Below are 18518 nucleotides of genomic sequence, written 5' to 3'. Positions count from 1 at the left end.
TCGTGATCCGTGGGTTAGAGCGCCACATCAGGCTCTGTGCTGACAGCTCAGAGCCTGGAGCCTGTTTTGGATTCTGTGTCCCCCTCTCTCTCTGCTCCTCCCCCGGCTCACACTCTGTCTCTCTCTCTCTCTCAAAAATAAATAAACATTAAAAAAATTAATAATATATTTTAAGTCACTATATTTCACTTTAAGCTTTGTAAATGCATCCTTTGCATGTAACTTAATATTAGAACAGAGAACATAGAGAAATTTGAAGGCATTATCTTACAGCTTTATATTTCATATTTAAATAATAATTTTTACTATGTACCTTGCAGATACAATTTCTTCATAATCAGCCACAACATCCGATAAGTTAACTTTGCTAACTTTGACAATTCTTCTCATTATCAACTTTTTCATCTACAAAAAAATAAATTTAATTTAAAGAAATAACAGTTTCTATTTGAAGATTAAGTATTTACAATGGTAATGGTGCCACTATTTTTCACTCCTAATTTTTGCAAGCAATGAATGGAAAAGGAGATTAGGAGGATTTCACAAAAGTGAATGCAAACATATTAATGATACTATTTTGCCATTGTTACCTTTTTCAGAAAATTGGCAGAATTAATCCGTTGTGCAGTAATAGAATTGACATCTGAAATGGGGATATCCTTCTCTATCTGAGTTTCATATTCCTAAACAGAGAATTAAGTTAGTTTCACCTCTTCAATGTCACAGAGCTCAGCTATGATACACTACAATAAAATATTAAATGTTCACTTTGGTTCATGGATAGGAGATGCTGGAAATCACTGAGCATTAGGTAAGAAGAGCTTTTGATTCTTTTGTTTGCTTCTAGGATAAGTCCATTCATCTTTTAAAATAGAGTAATGTTGAGGAAAAAATTACGATTGAGAAATTATGAAAAAATGTGAAGATGATTGAGAAATGTTCTTTATGCATATATTTACCTGGCAATCACTGAAAATAAAACATATAGGAAACAGTATAGTATCAATAACTTTAATTTTTAATTTATAACCTTATTTTTTAAAAAAATTTTAAAGTAAACCCTACACCCAATGTGGGGCTTGAACTCACAACCCCAAGATCAAGAGTTGCATGTTCCACTGACTAAGCCAGCCAGGTGCCCCTTAACTTCTAGCTTTAAAAAGTTAATGATAGGCAGATGGCGGTGTAGGAGGACGCTGAGGTCAACGTGTCCTGCGGATCACTTAGATTCCACCCACACCTGCCTAAATAACCCAGAAAATCGCCAGAAGACTAGCAGAACGGATTCTCCAGAGGCAAGCATAGATAAGAGGCCCACAGAAGAGGGGCCCCTCCTGAAGCGGATCTCCAAAGGAAAATCCAGCTGAGCCTGCCCCTCCTGCCCCCGTGCACCTTGCAGATCCACCCCAGCTAATACGCCAGATCCCCAGCACCACAAGCCTGGCAGTGTGCAAGTAGCCCAGACGGGCCACACTACCCCACAGTGAATCCCGCCCCTAGGAGAGGGGAAGAGAAGGCACACACCAGTCTGACTGTGGCCCCAGCGGTGGGCTGGGGGCAGACATCAGGTCTGACTGCACCCACCAACGCAAGTTATTCAAGACAGCACAGGGGAAGTGGCCCTGCAGTCCCGCACCACTCCAGGGACTATCCAAAATGACGAAATGGGGGGCGCCTGGGTGGTGCAGTCGGTTAAGTGGCCGACTTCAGCCAGGTCACGATCTCCTGGTCCGGGAGTTCGAGCCCCGCGTCGGGCTCTGGGCTGATGGCTCAGAGCCTGGAGCCTGTTTCCGATTCTGTGTCTCCCTCTCTCTCTGCCCCTCCCCCGCTCATGCTCTGTCTCTCTCTGTCCCAAAAATAAATAAATGTTGAAAAAAAAAAGATTTAAAAAAAAAAACCAAAATGACGAAATGGAAGAATTCCCCTCAAAAAAACATCCCGGAAATAACGACAGCTAATGAACTGATCAAAAACTATTTAAACAATATAACAGAAAGTGAATTTAGAGTAATAGTCATAAAATTAATCGCTGGGCTTGAAAACAGTATAAAGGACAGCAGAGAATCTATTGCTACAGAGATCAAGGGACTAAGGAACAGCCAGGAGGAGCTAAAAATGCTATTAATGATCTGCAAAATAAAATGGAGACAACCATGGCTCGGATTGAACAGGCAGAGGAGAGAATAGGTGAACTAGAAGATAAAATTATGGAAAAAGAAGAAGCTGAGAAAAAGAGAGATAAAAAAATCCAGGAGTATGAGGGGAAAATTAGAGAACTAAGTGATGCACTAAAGAGAAATCATCTATGCATAATTGGTATTCCAGAGGAGGAAGAGAGAGGGAAAGGTGCTGAAGGTGTACTTGAAGCAATAATAGCTGAGAACTTCCCTGATCTGGGGAAGGAAAAAGGCATTGAAATCCAAGAGGCACAGAGAACTCCCTTCAGATGTAACATGAATTGATCTTCTGGACGACATATCACAGTGAAACTGGCAAAATAAAAGGATAAAGAGAAAATTCTGAAAGCAGTTAGGGATAAACGTGCTCTAACATATAAAGGGAGACCTATAAGACTCGTGACCAATCTCTCCACTGAAACTTGGCAGGCCAGAAAGGAATGGAGGGGATCTTCAATGTGATGAACAGAAAAAATATGCAGCCGAGAATCCTTTATCCAGCAAGTCTGTCATTTAGAATAGAAGGAGAGATAAAGGTCTTCCCAAACAAACAAAAACAGAAGGAATTCATCACCACTAAACCAGCCCTACAAGAGATCCTAAGGGGGATCCTGTGAGACAAAGTACCAGAGACATTACTACAAGCATGAAACCTACGGACATCACAATGACTCTAAACCCATATCTTTCTATAATAACACTGAATGTAAATGGACTAAATGCGCCAACCAAAAGACACAGGGTATCAGAATGGATAAAAAAACAAGACCTATCTATTTGTTGTCTACAAGAGACTCATTTTAGACCTGAGGACACCTTCAGATTGAGAGTGAGGGGATGGAGAACTATTTATCATGCCACTGGAAGTCAAAAGAAAGCTGGAGTAGCCATACTTATATCAGACAAACTAGACTTTAAATTAAAGGCTGTAACAAGAGATGAAGAAGGGCATTATATAATAATCACAGGGTCTATCCATCAGGAAGAGCTAACAATTACAAATGTCTATGCGCCGAATACAGGAGCCCCCAAATATATAAAACAATTACAAACATAAGCAACCTTATTGATAAGAATGTGGTAATTGCAGGTGACTTTAACACTCCACTTACAGAAATGGATAGATCATCTAGACACACGGTCAATAAAGAAACAAGGGCCCTGAATGAGACATTGGATCAGATGGACTTGACAGATATATTTAGAACTCTGCATCCCAAAGCAACAGAATATACTTTCTTCTCGAGTGCACATGGAACATTCTCCAAGATAGATCAAATACTGGGTCACAAAACAGCCCTTCATAAGTATACAAGAATTGAAATCATACCATGCATACTTTCAGACCACAATGCTATGAAGCTTGAAATCAACCACAGGAAAAAGTCTGGAAAACCTCCAAAAGCATGGAGGTTAAAGAACACCCTACTAAAGAATGAGTGGGTCAACCAGGCAATTAGAGAAGAAATTAAAAAATATATGGAAACAAACAAAAATGAAAATACACGCTTTGGGATGCAGCGAAGACAGTCCTGAGAGGAAAATACATTGCAATCCAGGCCTATCTCAAGAAACAAGAAAAATCCCAAATACAAAATCTAACAGCACACCTAAAGGAAATAGAAGCAGAACAGCAAAGACAGCCTAAACCCAGCAGAAGAAGAGAAATAATAAAGATCAGAGCAGAAATAAACAATATAGAATCTAAAAAAACTGTAGAGCAGATCAACGAAACCAAGAGTTGGTTTTTTGAAAAAATAAACAAAATTGATAAACCTCTAGCCAGGCTTCTCAAAAAGAAAAGGGAGATGACCCAAATAGATAAAATCATGAATGAAAATGGAATTATTACAACCAATCCCTCAGAAATACAAGCAATTATCAGGGAATACTATGAAAAATTATATGCCAACAAACTGGACAACCTGGAAGAAATGGACAAATTCCTAAACACCCACACACTTCCAATCAGGAGGAAATAGAAAGCTTGAACAGACCCATAACCAGCGAAGAAATTGAATCAGTCATCAAAAATCTCCCAACAAGTAAGAGTCCAGGACCAGATGGCTTCCCAGGTTCTACCAGATGTTTAAAGCAGAGATAATACCTATCCTTCTCAAGCTATTCCAAAAAATAGAAAGGGAAGGAAAACTTCCAGACTCATTCTATGAAGCCAGTATTACTTTGATTCCTAAACCAGACAGAGACCCATTAAAAAAAGAGAACTAGAGATCAATATCCCTGATGAATATGGATGCAAAAATTCTCAATAAGATACTAGCAAATCGATACAGCATATAAATAGATACAGCATATAAAAAGAATTATTCACCATGATCAAGTGGGATTCATTCCTGGGATGCAGGGCTGGTTCAACATTCGCAAATCAATCAATGTGATACATCACATTAATAAAAGAAAAGATAAGAACCATATGATCCTGTCAATCGATGCAGAAAAGGCATTTGACAAAATTCAGCAACCTTTCTTAATAAAAACCCTTGAGAAAGTCGGGATAGAAGGAACATACTTAAACATCATAAAAGCCATTTATGAAAAGCCCACAGCTAACATCATCCTCAATGGGGAAAAACTGAGAGCTTTTCCCTGAGATCAGGAACACGACAGGGATGTCCACTCTCACCGCTGTTGTTTAACATAGTGTTGGAAGTTCTAGCATCAGCAATCAGACAACAAAAGGAAATCAAAGGCATCAAAATTGGCAAAGATGAAGTCAAGCTTTCGCTTTTTGCAGATGACATGATATTATACATGGAAAATCCGATAGACTCCACCAAAAGTCTGCTAGAACTGATACATGAATTCAGCAAAGTTGCAGGATACAAAATCAATGTACAGAAATCAGTTGCATTCTTATACACTAATAATGAAGCAACAGAAAAGACAAATAAAGAAACTGATCCCATTCACAATTGCACCAAGAAGCATAAAATACCTAGGGAATAAATCTAACCAAAGATGTAAACGATCTGTATGCTGAAAACTATAGAAAGCTTATGAAGGAAATTGAAGAAGATATAAAGAAATGGAAAAACATTCCGTGCTCATGGATTGGAAGAATAAATATTGTCAAAATGTCAATACTACCCAAAGCTATCTACACATTCAATGCAATCCCAATCAAAATTGCACCAGCATTCTTCTCAAAACTAGAACAAGCAATCCTAAAATTCATATGGAACCACAAAAGGCCCCGAATAGCCAAAGTAATTTTGAAGAAGAAGACCAAAGCAGGAGGCATCACAATCCCAGACTTTAGCCTCTACTACAAAGCTGTAATCATCAAGACAGCATGGTATTGGCACAAAAACAGACACATAGACCAATGGAATAGAATAGAAACCCCAGAACTAGACCCACAAACGTATGGCCAACTCATCTCTGACAAAGCAGGAAAGAACATCCAATGGAAAAAAGACAGCCTCTTTAACAAATGGTGCTGGGAGAACTGGACAGCAACATGCAGAAGATTGAAACTAGACCACTTTATTACACCATTCACAAAAATAAACTCAAAATGGATAAAGGACCTGAATGTGAGACAGGAAACCATCACAACCCTAGAGGAGAAAGCAGGAAAAGACCTCTCTGACCTCAGTCGTAGCAATTTCTTACTTGACACATCCCCAAAGGCAAGGGAATTAAAGGCAAAAGTGAATTACTGGGACCTTATGAAGATAAAAAGCTTCTGCACAGCAAAGGAAACAACCAACAAAACTAAAAGGCAACCAACGGAATGGGAAAAGATATTTGCCATTGACGTATCGGACAAAGGGCTAGTATCCAAAATCTATAAAGAGCTCACCAAACTCCACACCCGAAAAACAAATAACCCAGTGAAGAAATGGGTAGAAAACATGAATAGACACTTCCCTAAAGAAGACATCCAGATGGCCAACAGGCACATGAAAAGATGCTCAATATCACTCCTCATCAGGGAAATACAAATCGAAACCACACTCATGTATCACCTCACGCCAGTCAGAGTGGCCAAAATGAACAAATCAGGAGACTATAGATGCTGGAGAGGATGTGGAGAAATGGGAACCCTCTTGCACTGTTGGTGGGAATGCAAACTGGTGCAGCCACTCTGGAAAACAGTGTGGAGGTTCCTCAAAAAATTAAAAATAGACCTACCCAATGACCCAGCAGTAGCACTGCTAGGAATTTACCCAAGGGATACAGGAGTACTGATGCATAGGGGCACTTGTACCCCAATGTTTATAGCAGCACTCTCAACAATAGCCAAATTATGGAAAGAGCCTAAATGTCCATCAACTGATGAATGGATAAAGAAATTGTGGTTTATATACACAATGGAGTACTATGTGGCAATGAGAAAGAATGAAATATGGCCCTTTGTAGCAATGTGGATAGAACTGGAGAGTGTGATGCTAAGTGAAATAAGCCATACAGAGAAAGACAGATACCATATATTTTCACTCTTATGTGGATCCTGAGAAACTTAACAGAAACCCATGGGGGAGGGGAAGGAAAAAAAAAAGAGGTTAGAGTGGGAGAGAGAGCCAAAGCATAAGAGACTCTTAAAAACTGAGAACAAGCTGAGGGTTGATGGGGGGTGGGAGGGAGGGGAGGGTGGGTGATGGGTATTGAGGAGGGCACCTTTTGGGATGAGCACTGGGTGTTGTATGGAAACCAATTTGACAATAAATTTCATATATTGAAAAAAAAAGTTAATGATAACTTTAATTTTACATCCAACAGTTGGTATAAGATTGTCAGGCTGTGTCATCTATATAATTTAGAATAAATCTGCATCTGTTATATCTGCATTTGTGGGATACATCCTTAATGTACATGGAAATCGTTTTACATTATGGATATCACCAAACACTACCCAAAAATAATGAAGTAGATACTTTATAACTTTCAGCTATATTACAATGAACATTCTTTTATCTGAAAGTAACTTATTTGTTCTTCCAATTTTCTGCAAGAAATCTTGAATTTAATTCTGTTGGTTGGTAACTTTTACTTAAAAATATATAAATATTTCATATCACTTCGTTCTTTAAAGTATTAATTTATAGGAATTACTTAAATATTATATCTAGATATTAATTTTTGTTATATGTGTTATAAATATATTTTCTTAATCTGTAGGGTTTTAATCTTAGTATCAAATTTATTAAGCTTTTCCTTTTTAATTTATACTTTTTGTGTTTTAAGAAATACTTTCTTACCCCAAGATTAAGATATTCAGTTAAGTTTTGCTTTTCACATTTTCCTTTTTATGAAGTTTTTTATTTTAATTCCAGTATAGGTAACATAATTCACGTGTAATCTTCATTACACATGGTATGTATTCCTTTTGTGAGATTTGAATTTGACTTTCCTTCTTTCTACAGAGATGACCAGAACCACTTAACAGATAGTCCATTTTTTTCCAACTGATTTGTGACAATACCTCTGCCAAACATAGAAGTTTCCACACATGCATGATAAGTCTGTTTGGAGGCCCTGTGCTCTATTTCACTGGTTTGGGATTGTATTACTACATTTTCACGTTAATTTGGGGAGGACCAGCATCCTACAATGTGGGCATCTTACAACTTCCTATCAGTGAACACTTACTCAGATTTTTTTTACATCATTCAAAATGTTTTATAATTGTCTCCACTAAGTTTTTGAACATCTTTTTGTTAAATATACTCCTGAGTATCTTAGAGTTTTTATTGTCATTGAAGGGGTATCTTCATTAAGTTACATTTTTAGTAGGTTTTTACTGATGTATAGAATGCTATTTATTTTTGTCTTTATTTTCTCCTCAGATTTTTCAAACCTACAGAAAATTACCAAGAATGTTAAAATCCATATACTCATTTTCTTGATTAAGTAATTACAGTTGATCCTTGAACAACATGGCTTTGAACTGTGCAGGCACACTTAGATACAGATTTTTTTTGCAGTATGGTACTGAAAATATATTTTTTCTTCATTACGATTTTCTTAATAACATTTTCTTTTTCTCTAGCTTACTTTATGGAATACAGCATATAATAATGTAACATACAAAATATGTGTTAATCAATGCTTTATGTTATTGGTAACACATCTAGTCCACAACAGGCTATTAGTTCAGTCTGAGGGGAGTCAAAAGTTATACACAAACTTTCAACTGCTCAGGGTTCGACGCTCCTAACCCCCAAGTTGTTACAGGATCAACTGTGTACTTTGCCACATCTGCTTAATCTCTTTTATTATTTTTATTATTTTGGCTAAAATATCTCAAAGTAAATTATAGATACCATGATACCTCATTCCTAAATAAATACTTCAGCATGAATCTTCAAAAAACTAAGGACTAACAACCACGATGCCATAATCTCAGACAACAAAATTAACAACTTCCCAGTATTATTTAATACTCATCCCATAGTCAAATTTCACCAATTGCCATTTTTCCCCCTCAAAATCTAGATCTAATTACGGATCATATTGCCTGTGGTTGTCTCTTTAGTCTTTTTTAATCTAGAATACTCTGCTTTTTTAAAGAGATTAAAACAGTTGTACCTGCCAGCCAGTTGTCCCACATTGCAAATTTGATTGTTTCAGTGGTGCCACTTAGCTTGTTTCTCTAGTCCTCCTATCTCTTGTAAACAAATTCATCTAAAGTCCTAATTGGAATCAGATTACACATATTTGGCAAGGATACTTCATTATAATGTTGTGTATTTTATACTGTATCATGTAAGGGCCAGTAATATCTGGCTGTCCTTTATTAGTGTATCAGTTTTCTATTGCTGCTGTAACAAATTATCACAGATTAAGTGGCTTCCAACAAAAGAAACTTATCCTCTCACAGTTTTGTAGGTGTGAGGTTCTAGTTCTCTGCCCCAGGTCTCTGCCCCAGGTCTCACAAGGTGTAGGCCAGCCAGGTTCTTATTGGGAAGCTCCAGAAGGATCTGTTTCCGAGCTCACTGACACTGTTGGCAGAATCCAGGACCCTGCAGCTATGGGACTGAGGTCTGATTCCCTTGCTGCTGTCAGCTGGGGCCCCCTCTTAGCTTCCAGGGACCCGTCTCCAGTCTTTACAGGTAGGTGGGCCTCTAAATCTCAGAGCCAGCAACCACATGTTGAATCCTTCTCTTGACAAATCTGATTTCTCTTGCTGCTGTTTTTCCTCCCAGCTGGAAAAATTTCTCTGCTTTTAAAGGCTCATATAATTAGATTAGGTCCACCCAGGTAATCCAGGATAATCTCCCTGTTTTAAACAACGTAACAGAACATATTCACAGGTTCTGGGGATCAGGGAGTGGACATCCTTAGGGAGTCATTATTCTGTCTACCACAATTAATAAGATTAAGTTGGATCACTGAGTCGAGATGGTGACAACTAGATTTCTTCATTGTAGAGGCACAATGTTCTTTTTGCCCTAACAAAATTGCTATTCATTTTAAAATATGGATATTATATTCAACAAATTTATTATTTTTGATAGTTTGTTGTAGATTCTCTTATGTTTTCCATGAAGACAAATGTATTTTCTGCAAACAAAGGCAGTTTGTCTTTTCTAATTCTAATTTCCTTCTTTCCTTTCTTCTTTTTGTCTTAATGTATTGGCTCTTACTGGTAGAGATAATAGTGGCCATCCTTATGTTGTTCAGATTAATGGGAAAATTGATGTCTATCCACTGAGTATAATATTTTTCTAGGAGCCTATGAGGAAACAGATTTCTGGTCATGATCCTTACACCAACTCAGTTTCAGAACCACACAGACAGTAGGGTCACTGAATCATACTCACGGGACCGATTATAAGGAACAGGTTTTTTCCAGAATGCTAGAAAGCTGGAGACAGAGAATTTGTTCAGGGACACTTAGGTACTGGCTCTATTTCTTTTCTTGAAGGATAATATGGCCTTGACTTGGGTTCAAGAGCCAGAAGAGTCCAAAGTTTGTAAACATGCCCTTAAATGGAAGTGCATTTACCATATAAGTATTAATTCTCCTAGAGTAGTTATGTAAATTTTGCCTATTGTGTACAGGGGATTTTTGTTTGATTGATTTGTTTGTTTGTTTGTTTCATTTTGTTTTGTTAACTCTGGCAAAACCTTACTCTGTGTGGACATGTCACAAGAAGCTTAATCCCCATTAGGGTTCCAAAGCCCAGGAAAAACCAGCATCAAAATTTGTTGCAGGTGTCCTGTCCTATGTTCTGCTCTGCTTCTGTATGTTTCTGCATCCCTGGCTGATTACATCTGAAACTCAATCTAATCATCCAGTGGGTGTGTAGGTGGTGCCTTCTCATCTCCCAACCTCTCCCTATAACTTGAGTTTTAAATGTAATGAGTCTTGTATATATTTGTTTGCATATACTCTAAATTAGGGTATAAAAGCTAAAGGATGGCTAAGTGGCAGCAACAAAAACAAACATACAGAATTCTTTACATTATTTTTTTTTAATGTGTAATTATTTTTGAGAGAGAGAGAGAGAGAGAGAGAGAGAGAGAGAGAGAGACAGAGTGCAAGTAACACAGAATCTGAAGCAGGCTTCAGGCTCTGAGCTGTCAGCAGACCCAGTCGTGAGATCTTGACCTGAGCCAAAGTCATATGCTTAATCAACTGAGCCACCCAGGCACCCCTACATTATTTTTTAAAACAAGTTTTACTATATTTAATATTAAGTGGTGTACTGCAATTTCCTTTCAGCCCAGGACAAAAACAAATATCAAAGAATTTATTCATTTTTTTTTTCATTGATTGATAATAACCAAAGTGAAATTAAAAAACCTATTTTAACCTACTTTTAAAGTAAACGTATTTTACTAGTTAAAAAAAAGAAAAAATAAGATAGATTTAAAGCAGCAAAAATATTAATCTATCACACAATAAGTCATATTCAAATAGAAACCATGTACCTGGAAGACTAAATCTGGAATCTCTTTATCATAGAGAGGCATTTGCTGCAGAAGGAAAACATCTAATTGACCTGCATTTCTAAGTTGCAATAGCTGGAAACGTTTACTCTTTTCCATTTCCTCTTCAGAGACAAAGTTAAATTCATCTTGCATCTGTTCAAGACGAAAATACTTTGGAATGTCCTGTCCTTTATGTTTCATGTACTATAAAACATAAATAATGTAAAGTCTTTACTGAAAATATTAATTTTTTTGAATTCAAGAATTATTTCAAAACACTGTTTCTCCCTCCCCCCGCCCAACTGTGAGATGTGAGAGTTTCCATATATGTAGGAAATGGAGCAATGAATCTATACAAGAGATAGAATCTGGGGGAAAAAAAAGAAAGAAAGAAAAGGAAAAACAGAATCCAGCATATATGGCTTCCCAACCTTTTCCTGGTCGTGACTTGAGCGAAAAATGAAAATATTTGTATTGCACACTGGGTTAAAAGAGGAGACTATTTATATCTGGTTGCCATAACTGTTGAGAAAGGATCAAAATTTCTGTACACCTGTAACCAACTGAGCACGTTAGTTGGGGAGCTCCGATCTAGGGAAGCTTAACTGCAACGATCTGTGCATTGTTTTAGCCTATAAATGCACATGGGAGTACATGGTTCATGTAAAGAAGAGAGCTAGCTGCCAAAGATTTATTCGCTGTAGTTCTACAAGGAAAAATAAAACACAGAATGAATAACTACAGTAAAAGGCAGAATATCAGAGCCATAGAAGTTATAAAAAGAAAAAAAAGTTAACAGGAGCAAAAAGAACGAAGGGCCCGTATCTAACTGAGGTTATCAAGGAAACCTTCACCAGACTTGCATGGTAGGTGAGACAGTCACCATGGGTGCCCTTCTGGGCAGAGGGAATGACATGCATAAAGGTATGAAGAATGCATGTTTGAGGCACACAGAGCAGTTCAGATGGCTATAAGAAAGAGAAGTGAACAGATAATGGAGCCTTTGAGGGAAAGAATGTGTCTATAAATCATCTTTATACCTCTGGCATCTATAATACCACTGGTCCTCAGTAGTTACATAAGAGATGTTAGCTTGAAGGTTAGCCTGTAGGGTGTACTGCAGGCTGCTAAGGAAGGGCAGAGTACCAACCATCAGGTCTCCACTAGCAATTATTTCAGTTGCTAAATTTCTAATCGCCTTTACAGTACTGTAAACTGGTTGAAAGTTATGTCCCCAGAATTATCTTTACATGCCTCGTGGTGCCTAGAAAAATATACAGCAAACTTTGAAGTATGAGGGAGGAGAGCTTACAAAATAGAATATATTTGTAGTATTGATATTTGCTATAACTTACCATGACAAATTCCATTAAATCAGAATATTCTGGATTATTTGGATCAATTTTTACTTCGTTTGCCCATTCAAAAAGCTTCCGTGCATTAATGAGCCATGGAATTCCAGGAACGCCTCTTGCATCTACATTCCTTAACACACTAACATAGAGAAAAGTATTTGGTGACTTTGCATGCTATATGCAGGTTGTGTGTCTGTTATGCTGGGTAAAACCTACCCATTCCAGGTAGTTAAAGATGAAAGCTATCCTTCCCCTGCATTTAAGGATAAAACAGAAGATTTGGGTGTGATATCTCTCCTGGTTCTTCGCACATTCTAACTTGTATCATAGCTTGTTGATTAACATGTCTACCACCTTCCTTAAGAGACAATAAGCTTCTTAACAGTAACGGCTATAAATATCCATCTTTGCCATCTCCACCCTGTGTAGTAGCTAAAACACAGTAGATGCCCAAGTGAATAGTGCTTACTGAATGTACTTTGTAAACCCTGAGGAAAGTAACTTGTTAAATATTTTCTTTCTATAGGACGCACAATATTGAAATTTAATCAAGATGTTAGCTTTAGCAAAATTAATAAAGTCCACAATATAAAAAGAATCTTTAGGCTCTATCTTTACAATTGAAACATAATATAGAGTAATACTGGGACATATTCTGCCAGAAGACTATCTTTGCTCATATGAGGCCATCTGGAGAAGTTGGAGAGCTATAGGAATCTAGACTCATAATTCATTCTTGGTGGCCTCAGCTATAGGCTAAGTGCAAAAGAAATTCAACCCCAAACGGTAAGGATTTCTTTGGAGCCATCAATTATCCGTTATTTCATCTCTCTCTTTATAGATAATTTGCCTCATCATGTGTAATTAGAGGGATTTGTACCAGAAAATCTCTAAGATCCTTTCCATAAAGTAACTCAAGAAACGCTCCAGTCCATAAACTGGGAGTCCAGAAATACAGTTCTAACTCAGATTAAATAATGTCTTAATCCAAACAGGGACACTATCTTATATTGTCTACTTTCCATCAGCTTCTATTCATATTTCTCTGATGAATCTTTAGAAGCTATTGCTCACTAAGCCAATTCCTGGTTTGATAGGATGTAAACACAATTACAAATAGGTGAAGTATGAGTATTCTTCCTTTCTTTAATTCCTATTTCTGTCCTTGTATTCGAACTGTTTTGATATCTTTGTCACAAGAGATCTCTAGGGCCTAATACCCCTGACGTTATCATGTAAGAAACTTTCCTTGTCACAGGAAATTTTCCTTCTCCTAGGAAGAGCCCTGGCCTAGGTCACAAAGCCCGAGACAAAGCTTACATGTTATAGATTAAGGAGAGAAACTTACCCATGATTTCTGCCTCATGGACAGTAATAAAGACCTCAGAACATCTCCTACCTTTGCTACAGTGATTCTTCCCCTTACCTCATAGGTGTTCAGCTGTGGGCTACGGCAAAATCCCTGTCACCTGTATTTCCTTCTCCACAACCAAATGCCAAGCAAGTAACACAATTCAGTGGCATTAAATATATTCACAGTGTTGTACAACCACCATCACTATCTCGTTCCAGAACTTTTATCATTCCAAACAGAAACTCTGTTAAACAGCAACTCAACAACTCCCCATTCCTCCCTCCCTTCAACTGCTGGCTTTTGTCTCTATGAATTAAGCCAAAAAAAAAAATAAAAAAATTAAAAAAAAGGTAAAGTTATTAAGGGAGAAAAGACAGACTGTCTACAAAACACCAACACGGCAGACTTTTAAACAGGAATAATAAATCCCAGAAAATTATGCAATTCTAGCTTCAAAGTGTCAATGGAAAATAAAATAAAAATCAACCTCAGATTTTACACCCAAACTATTATTCAAGAATGAGGACAAAGGTGGCACCTGGGTGGCTCCGTTGGTTAAGTGTTAGACTCTTGATTTTGGCTTGGGTCATGATCTCACGGTCATGAGACTCAGCCCTGCACTGGGCTTTGCACTGAGCAGGGAGCCTGCTTAAGATTCTCCCTCTGCCCTCTCCCCTGCTCTCTCTCTCTCTCTCAAAGAAGTAGGAGGACTAAATAAATATATACAATAACTAAACAAATTTGCTAGCCACAGAAAGTGAGTGGAAGAATCATTAAAGGAGCAAATTTTCAGTAAGAAAAGTAAATGTAGAATGAAAGTGTGAAAGATAAACAGGTGCAAATACAAAAGTCAATCATGGCAGAAAAGTAAATTAACTAATGAGCATAAGAAAAACTGTTTCATATTTTAAAAATGTGTTAAACCAAAACTCTAGACAACAATCACTGAGATTAGAGAGATGTGCTCAGTGTGGTATTAAAACATGCCAAGATTTTCTTTTCATTCACTGCTTCATCTCCAGCTCATTGATGAATGAATGAATGAATGAATGAATGAGTAAATCAGAGAATAAATGAAGCCTTTATTTTGGATCTCCTTTGGTTCCACGCTCTGACTCTCACAAGCCAGCCTTGCTTTTTGGAGCACCCATCCTAGGTTTCTGGAACACCTTCTCAGCACCAGTCCTTGAGCACCCACAACTGTAGAGGAGAGTTCTGGAACCAATGATGCTGATCACAGAGGCCCCAGCTATAAAGTTTTACTTCAAGTTAACTACTTTAGAGAGCACTCTGGACTTTGAAACCTTCTCTTGCAATTCACTTCCTGTTGAAATCTGTCATCTGTCCTGATCTTTCACAGAACTGCTTTCCATCTTTTGTAAACTTGAGTTCCCAAGTAAAGGAACTGCTACCTGCAGCATCACAGATGCCATCAGAGAAAAAGCTTCAAGAAGTGAAATGATACGGACAGGCCAGTGAATATGGCCAGAAGTTCACTGGTAGCATTCAGGAATAAATTGGTTAAGTTAGAGAGGGAATGTGTGAATAAAAAGTGGAGGCAAAGTACAAAGATGAGTAGACCACACAAATGAGGACTTGGACAGGAAAAATGGTCAAGACAGGTCTTCAGAGTTTAATCAAATGCCTGGGTTTTTCTTTGTTTTAAAACAAAGAAGGCTTCTTGGATACCAAAGACTAACAGCTTAGGGAAATGGAATAAAGATAATGTAAGAAAAAGGGATATAAATACATCATCAGGATCCTAAAGGGGACAAAGTTCCAAATTACCTGTATAAAAGCTTCAGAGTAAGGAGAACAAACATTTGACTCCAAGAAAAAAAGCAAGGAATAGTATGATGAGGCAAAGATTGGAAATAGCTGCAGTGGGGACTATGCTAGGGAAAAACTAAGAAATAAAAACAAATAATGGTTCAGAGTATTAAAAGGTTACTCACTAGCTCCAAATGAATTACCTTTATTAATTTTCCATTTTTCTCTAAAATGCCCTTACTCAGGTCTCTAAGGAGATGACCTTGTGTACTCAGCAAAACAAGGACATCATTAAAATTTTGTTTCTGTCTACATAGTTATTTCTGTCTCCTCTGATTTAAAGAGATATTTCCTCTTCTCTGAAGCCATAGCTATTCACTTGCATTCTGGTTCAACATCTTCTTTCTGTGAAGGATCGCATACTCTTTCTAGTACATTCTGGCTCTTTCTCTATGGATTTCATTACTTGTTCTAGGAAGATAAAGATTGCCCCAACTTTCAAGAAACCTATACTTCGATTCTACTGTCTCTCTTATTTTCAGCCTCTTCTTAAAACTTCTTGACCTCAGTTTCCTCAATATCAATTGCTGAGTGCTACTGACACTTTGTTTTTTTTCTCTAAAACTATTGCCAAGGAAAGCATTTTTGAACTCTTACTGTCACTCTGGCCATATCTCACTGGTTTTATACACAGTGATCTCATTGTTATTTTTAAAATAGTCTCTAATTTCAGTCTTGGTTTCCTGTTTAACCCGTTACTTATAGCAATGTTTTAAATTTTAAAAATTATTTTATTTTAAAATAGACTCTTTAGAGTTTTAGGTTCAGAGCAAGACTGATCAGAAAGTGCACAGTTTCCATGTATCTCCTACCCCCGCTCCCACCCCCCAAAAAATGCCACCTCCTCTACTATCAACATCCTTTAACAGATGTATAATTTAGTACATTCATCACAATAAAAGACTTGCATTTGTTACAATCAATGGTTGACACATCATTATCACTCCAAGTCCACAGTTTACATTACAGTTTGTTTTTGGTGTTATACATTCCATTCCATAGGTTTTGACAAACATGTAATGACAGGTATCTACAATGATAATATCATATAGATAGTAGTTTCACTGCCCTAAAAATCCTGTGTGTCCTGCCTATTCATCCCCGCCTCCTCCTAATGCCTGGCGACCACTGATATTTTTTTGTCTCCACAGTTCTGACTTTTCCATAATGTCATATAGTTGGATATATAACTACGTCCTTTAAAAATATGTGTTTAGAGGTGCCTGGGTGGTTCAGCTGGTTGAGCGACCAACTCTTGATTTCAGCTCAGGTCATGATCTATAGTTCGTGAATCTGAGCCCTGCGTCAGGCTCTGCACTGACAGCACAGAGCCTGCTTGGGATTCTCTCTTTCTCCCTGTCTCTCTGCCTCTCTCCTGCTTGTGTGTGCTCTCTCTCTCTCAAAATAAATACATAAACTTAAAAAAACACATAAAAATTCCATACTATTAAAAAATAATAACAAATATGTGTTTTGATGGGGAGGGGAAAGACCATCTTTTTGTTATCATCATTCATTAATTTTTAAATGATGGAAACCACTTGCCGCTTACATTTACTATTTTATTTAAATGCAGCAAACATATAAACCAGTATTATCATTTTTACAGAATTTTACTGTACTTAATTCTAGCAATCCTATTTGTGGTATAATCTAGAAATTAATCCCAATTTCTCTAAGAAGTCCTAGGACATAGGGGCGTCTGGCTGGCTCAGTTGGTTAAGCGTCCAGCTCTTGATTTCAGCTCAGGTCATGATCTTATAGTTTGAGGGATCAAGCCCCATGTTAGGCTCTGTGTTGACAGCATGGGGCCTTCTTGGGATTCTCTCTCTCCCTCTCTCTCTGCCCCTACCCTGCACTCTCGTGCTCACTCTTTCTGTCTCTCTCACTCTCTCTCAAAATAAATAAACTTAAAAAAAATAAATAAAGAAGTCCTGGGACATGAATAAGATTTCTAGGATTTTTCTTCTAGCAAACTGATAATGCATAAATGATTCTTTCATAATCCAAAATGTTTGGGAGATATAAAGGCTTCACAAATAAAATCCTTGGGAGTACTTGGCCCCTGCCTGCAAGAGCTATGGAACCGTCTCTGTCATCATCCATGTAGCTATTAACCTAAGCATTAAAGAGATACAGTCACTTACATGTAAATGCAAATAAAAATAAATAGTCCAAATAAACTGACCTGCTCTAACCACTGCTAGAGTTTTTTTCCCTTTTACAGATATAGATTCTGTGTGATGCTTTGCTGAAGATTGGTATTATTTCATAAAAGTTTATTACCTACATGCAGAAGAATGAAACTAGACCACTTTATTACACCATTCACAAAAATAAACTCAAAATGGATGAAGGACCTGAATGTGAGACAGGAAACCATCAAAACCCTAGAGGAGAAAGCAGGAAAAGACCTCTCTGACCTCAGCCGCAGCAATTTCTTACTTGACACATCTCCAAAAGCAAGGGAATTAAAAGCAAGAATGAACTATTGGGACCTCATCAAGATAAAAAGCTTCTTCACTGCAAAGGAAACAATTAACAAAACTAAAAGTCAACCGATGGAATAGGAAAAGATATTTGCAAATGACATATCGGACAAAGGGCTAGTATCCAAAATCTATAAAGAACTCACCAAACTCCACACCTGAAAAACAAATAATCCAGTGAATAAATGGGCAGAAGACGTGAATAGACACTTTTCTAAAGAAGACATCCAGATGATCAACAGGCACATGAAAAGATGCTCAGTATCACTCCTCATCAGGGAAATACAAATCAAAACCACACTGAGATACCACCTCACACTGGTCAGAATGGCTAAAATGAACAAATCAGGAGACTACAGATGCTGGAGAGGATGTGGAGAAACGGGAACCCTCTTGCACTGTTGGTGGG

General features: G+C 37.5%; 1 protein-coding gene across 3 annotated transcripts in view; it reads right to left on the bottom strand.

Annotated features, from left to right (window-relative positions):
- Nucleotides 1-18518, bottom strand: part of CC2D2B (coiled-coil and C2 domain containing 2B) — a 102729-nt gene that overhangs the window by 37124 nt on the left and 47087 nt on the right. For all 3 annotated transcript variants that reach the window (XM_043597095.1, XM_043597096.1, XM_043597097.1), the window contains 4 exons: nt 12437-12575; nt 11082-11285; nt 591-683; nt 314-405 (listed from right to left, as the gene is read on the bottom strand). In XM_043597095.1, the coding sequence (XP_043453030.1) occupies nt 314-405; nt 591-683; nt 11082-11285; nt 12437-12575 (528 nt within the window). The remainder of the gene's footprint in view (nt 1-313; nt 406-590; nt 684-11081; nt 11286-12436; nt 12576-18518) is intronic.

This window comes from Prionailurus bengalensis, chromosome D2 (assembly GCF_016509475.1).
Source record: "Prionailurus bengalensis isolate Pbe53 chromosome D2, Fcat_Pben_1.1_paternal_pri, whole genome shotgun sequence".
Classification (NCBI taxonomy): Eukaryota; Metazoa; Chordata; class Mammalia; order Carnivora; family Felidae; genus Prionailurus; species Prionailurus bengalensis.
The sequence above is the reverse complement of the archived record's forward strand: the minus strand, read 5'-3'. Positions and strand labels throughout refer to the sequence as shown.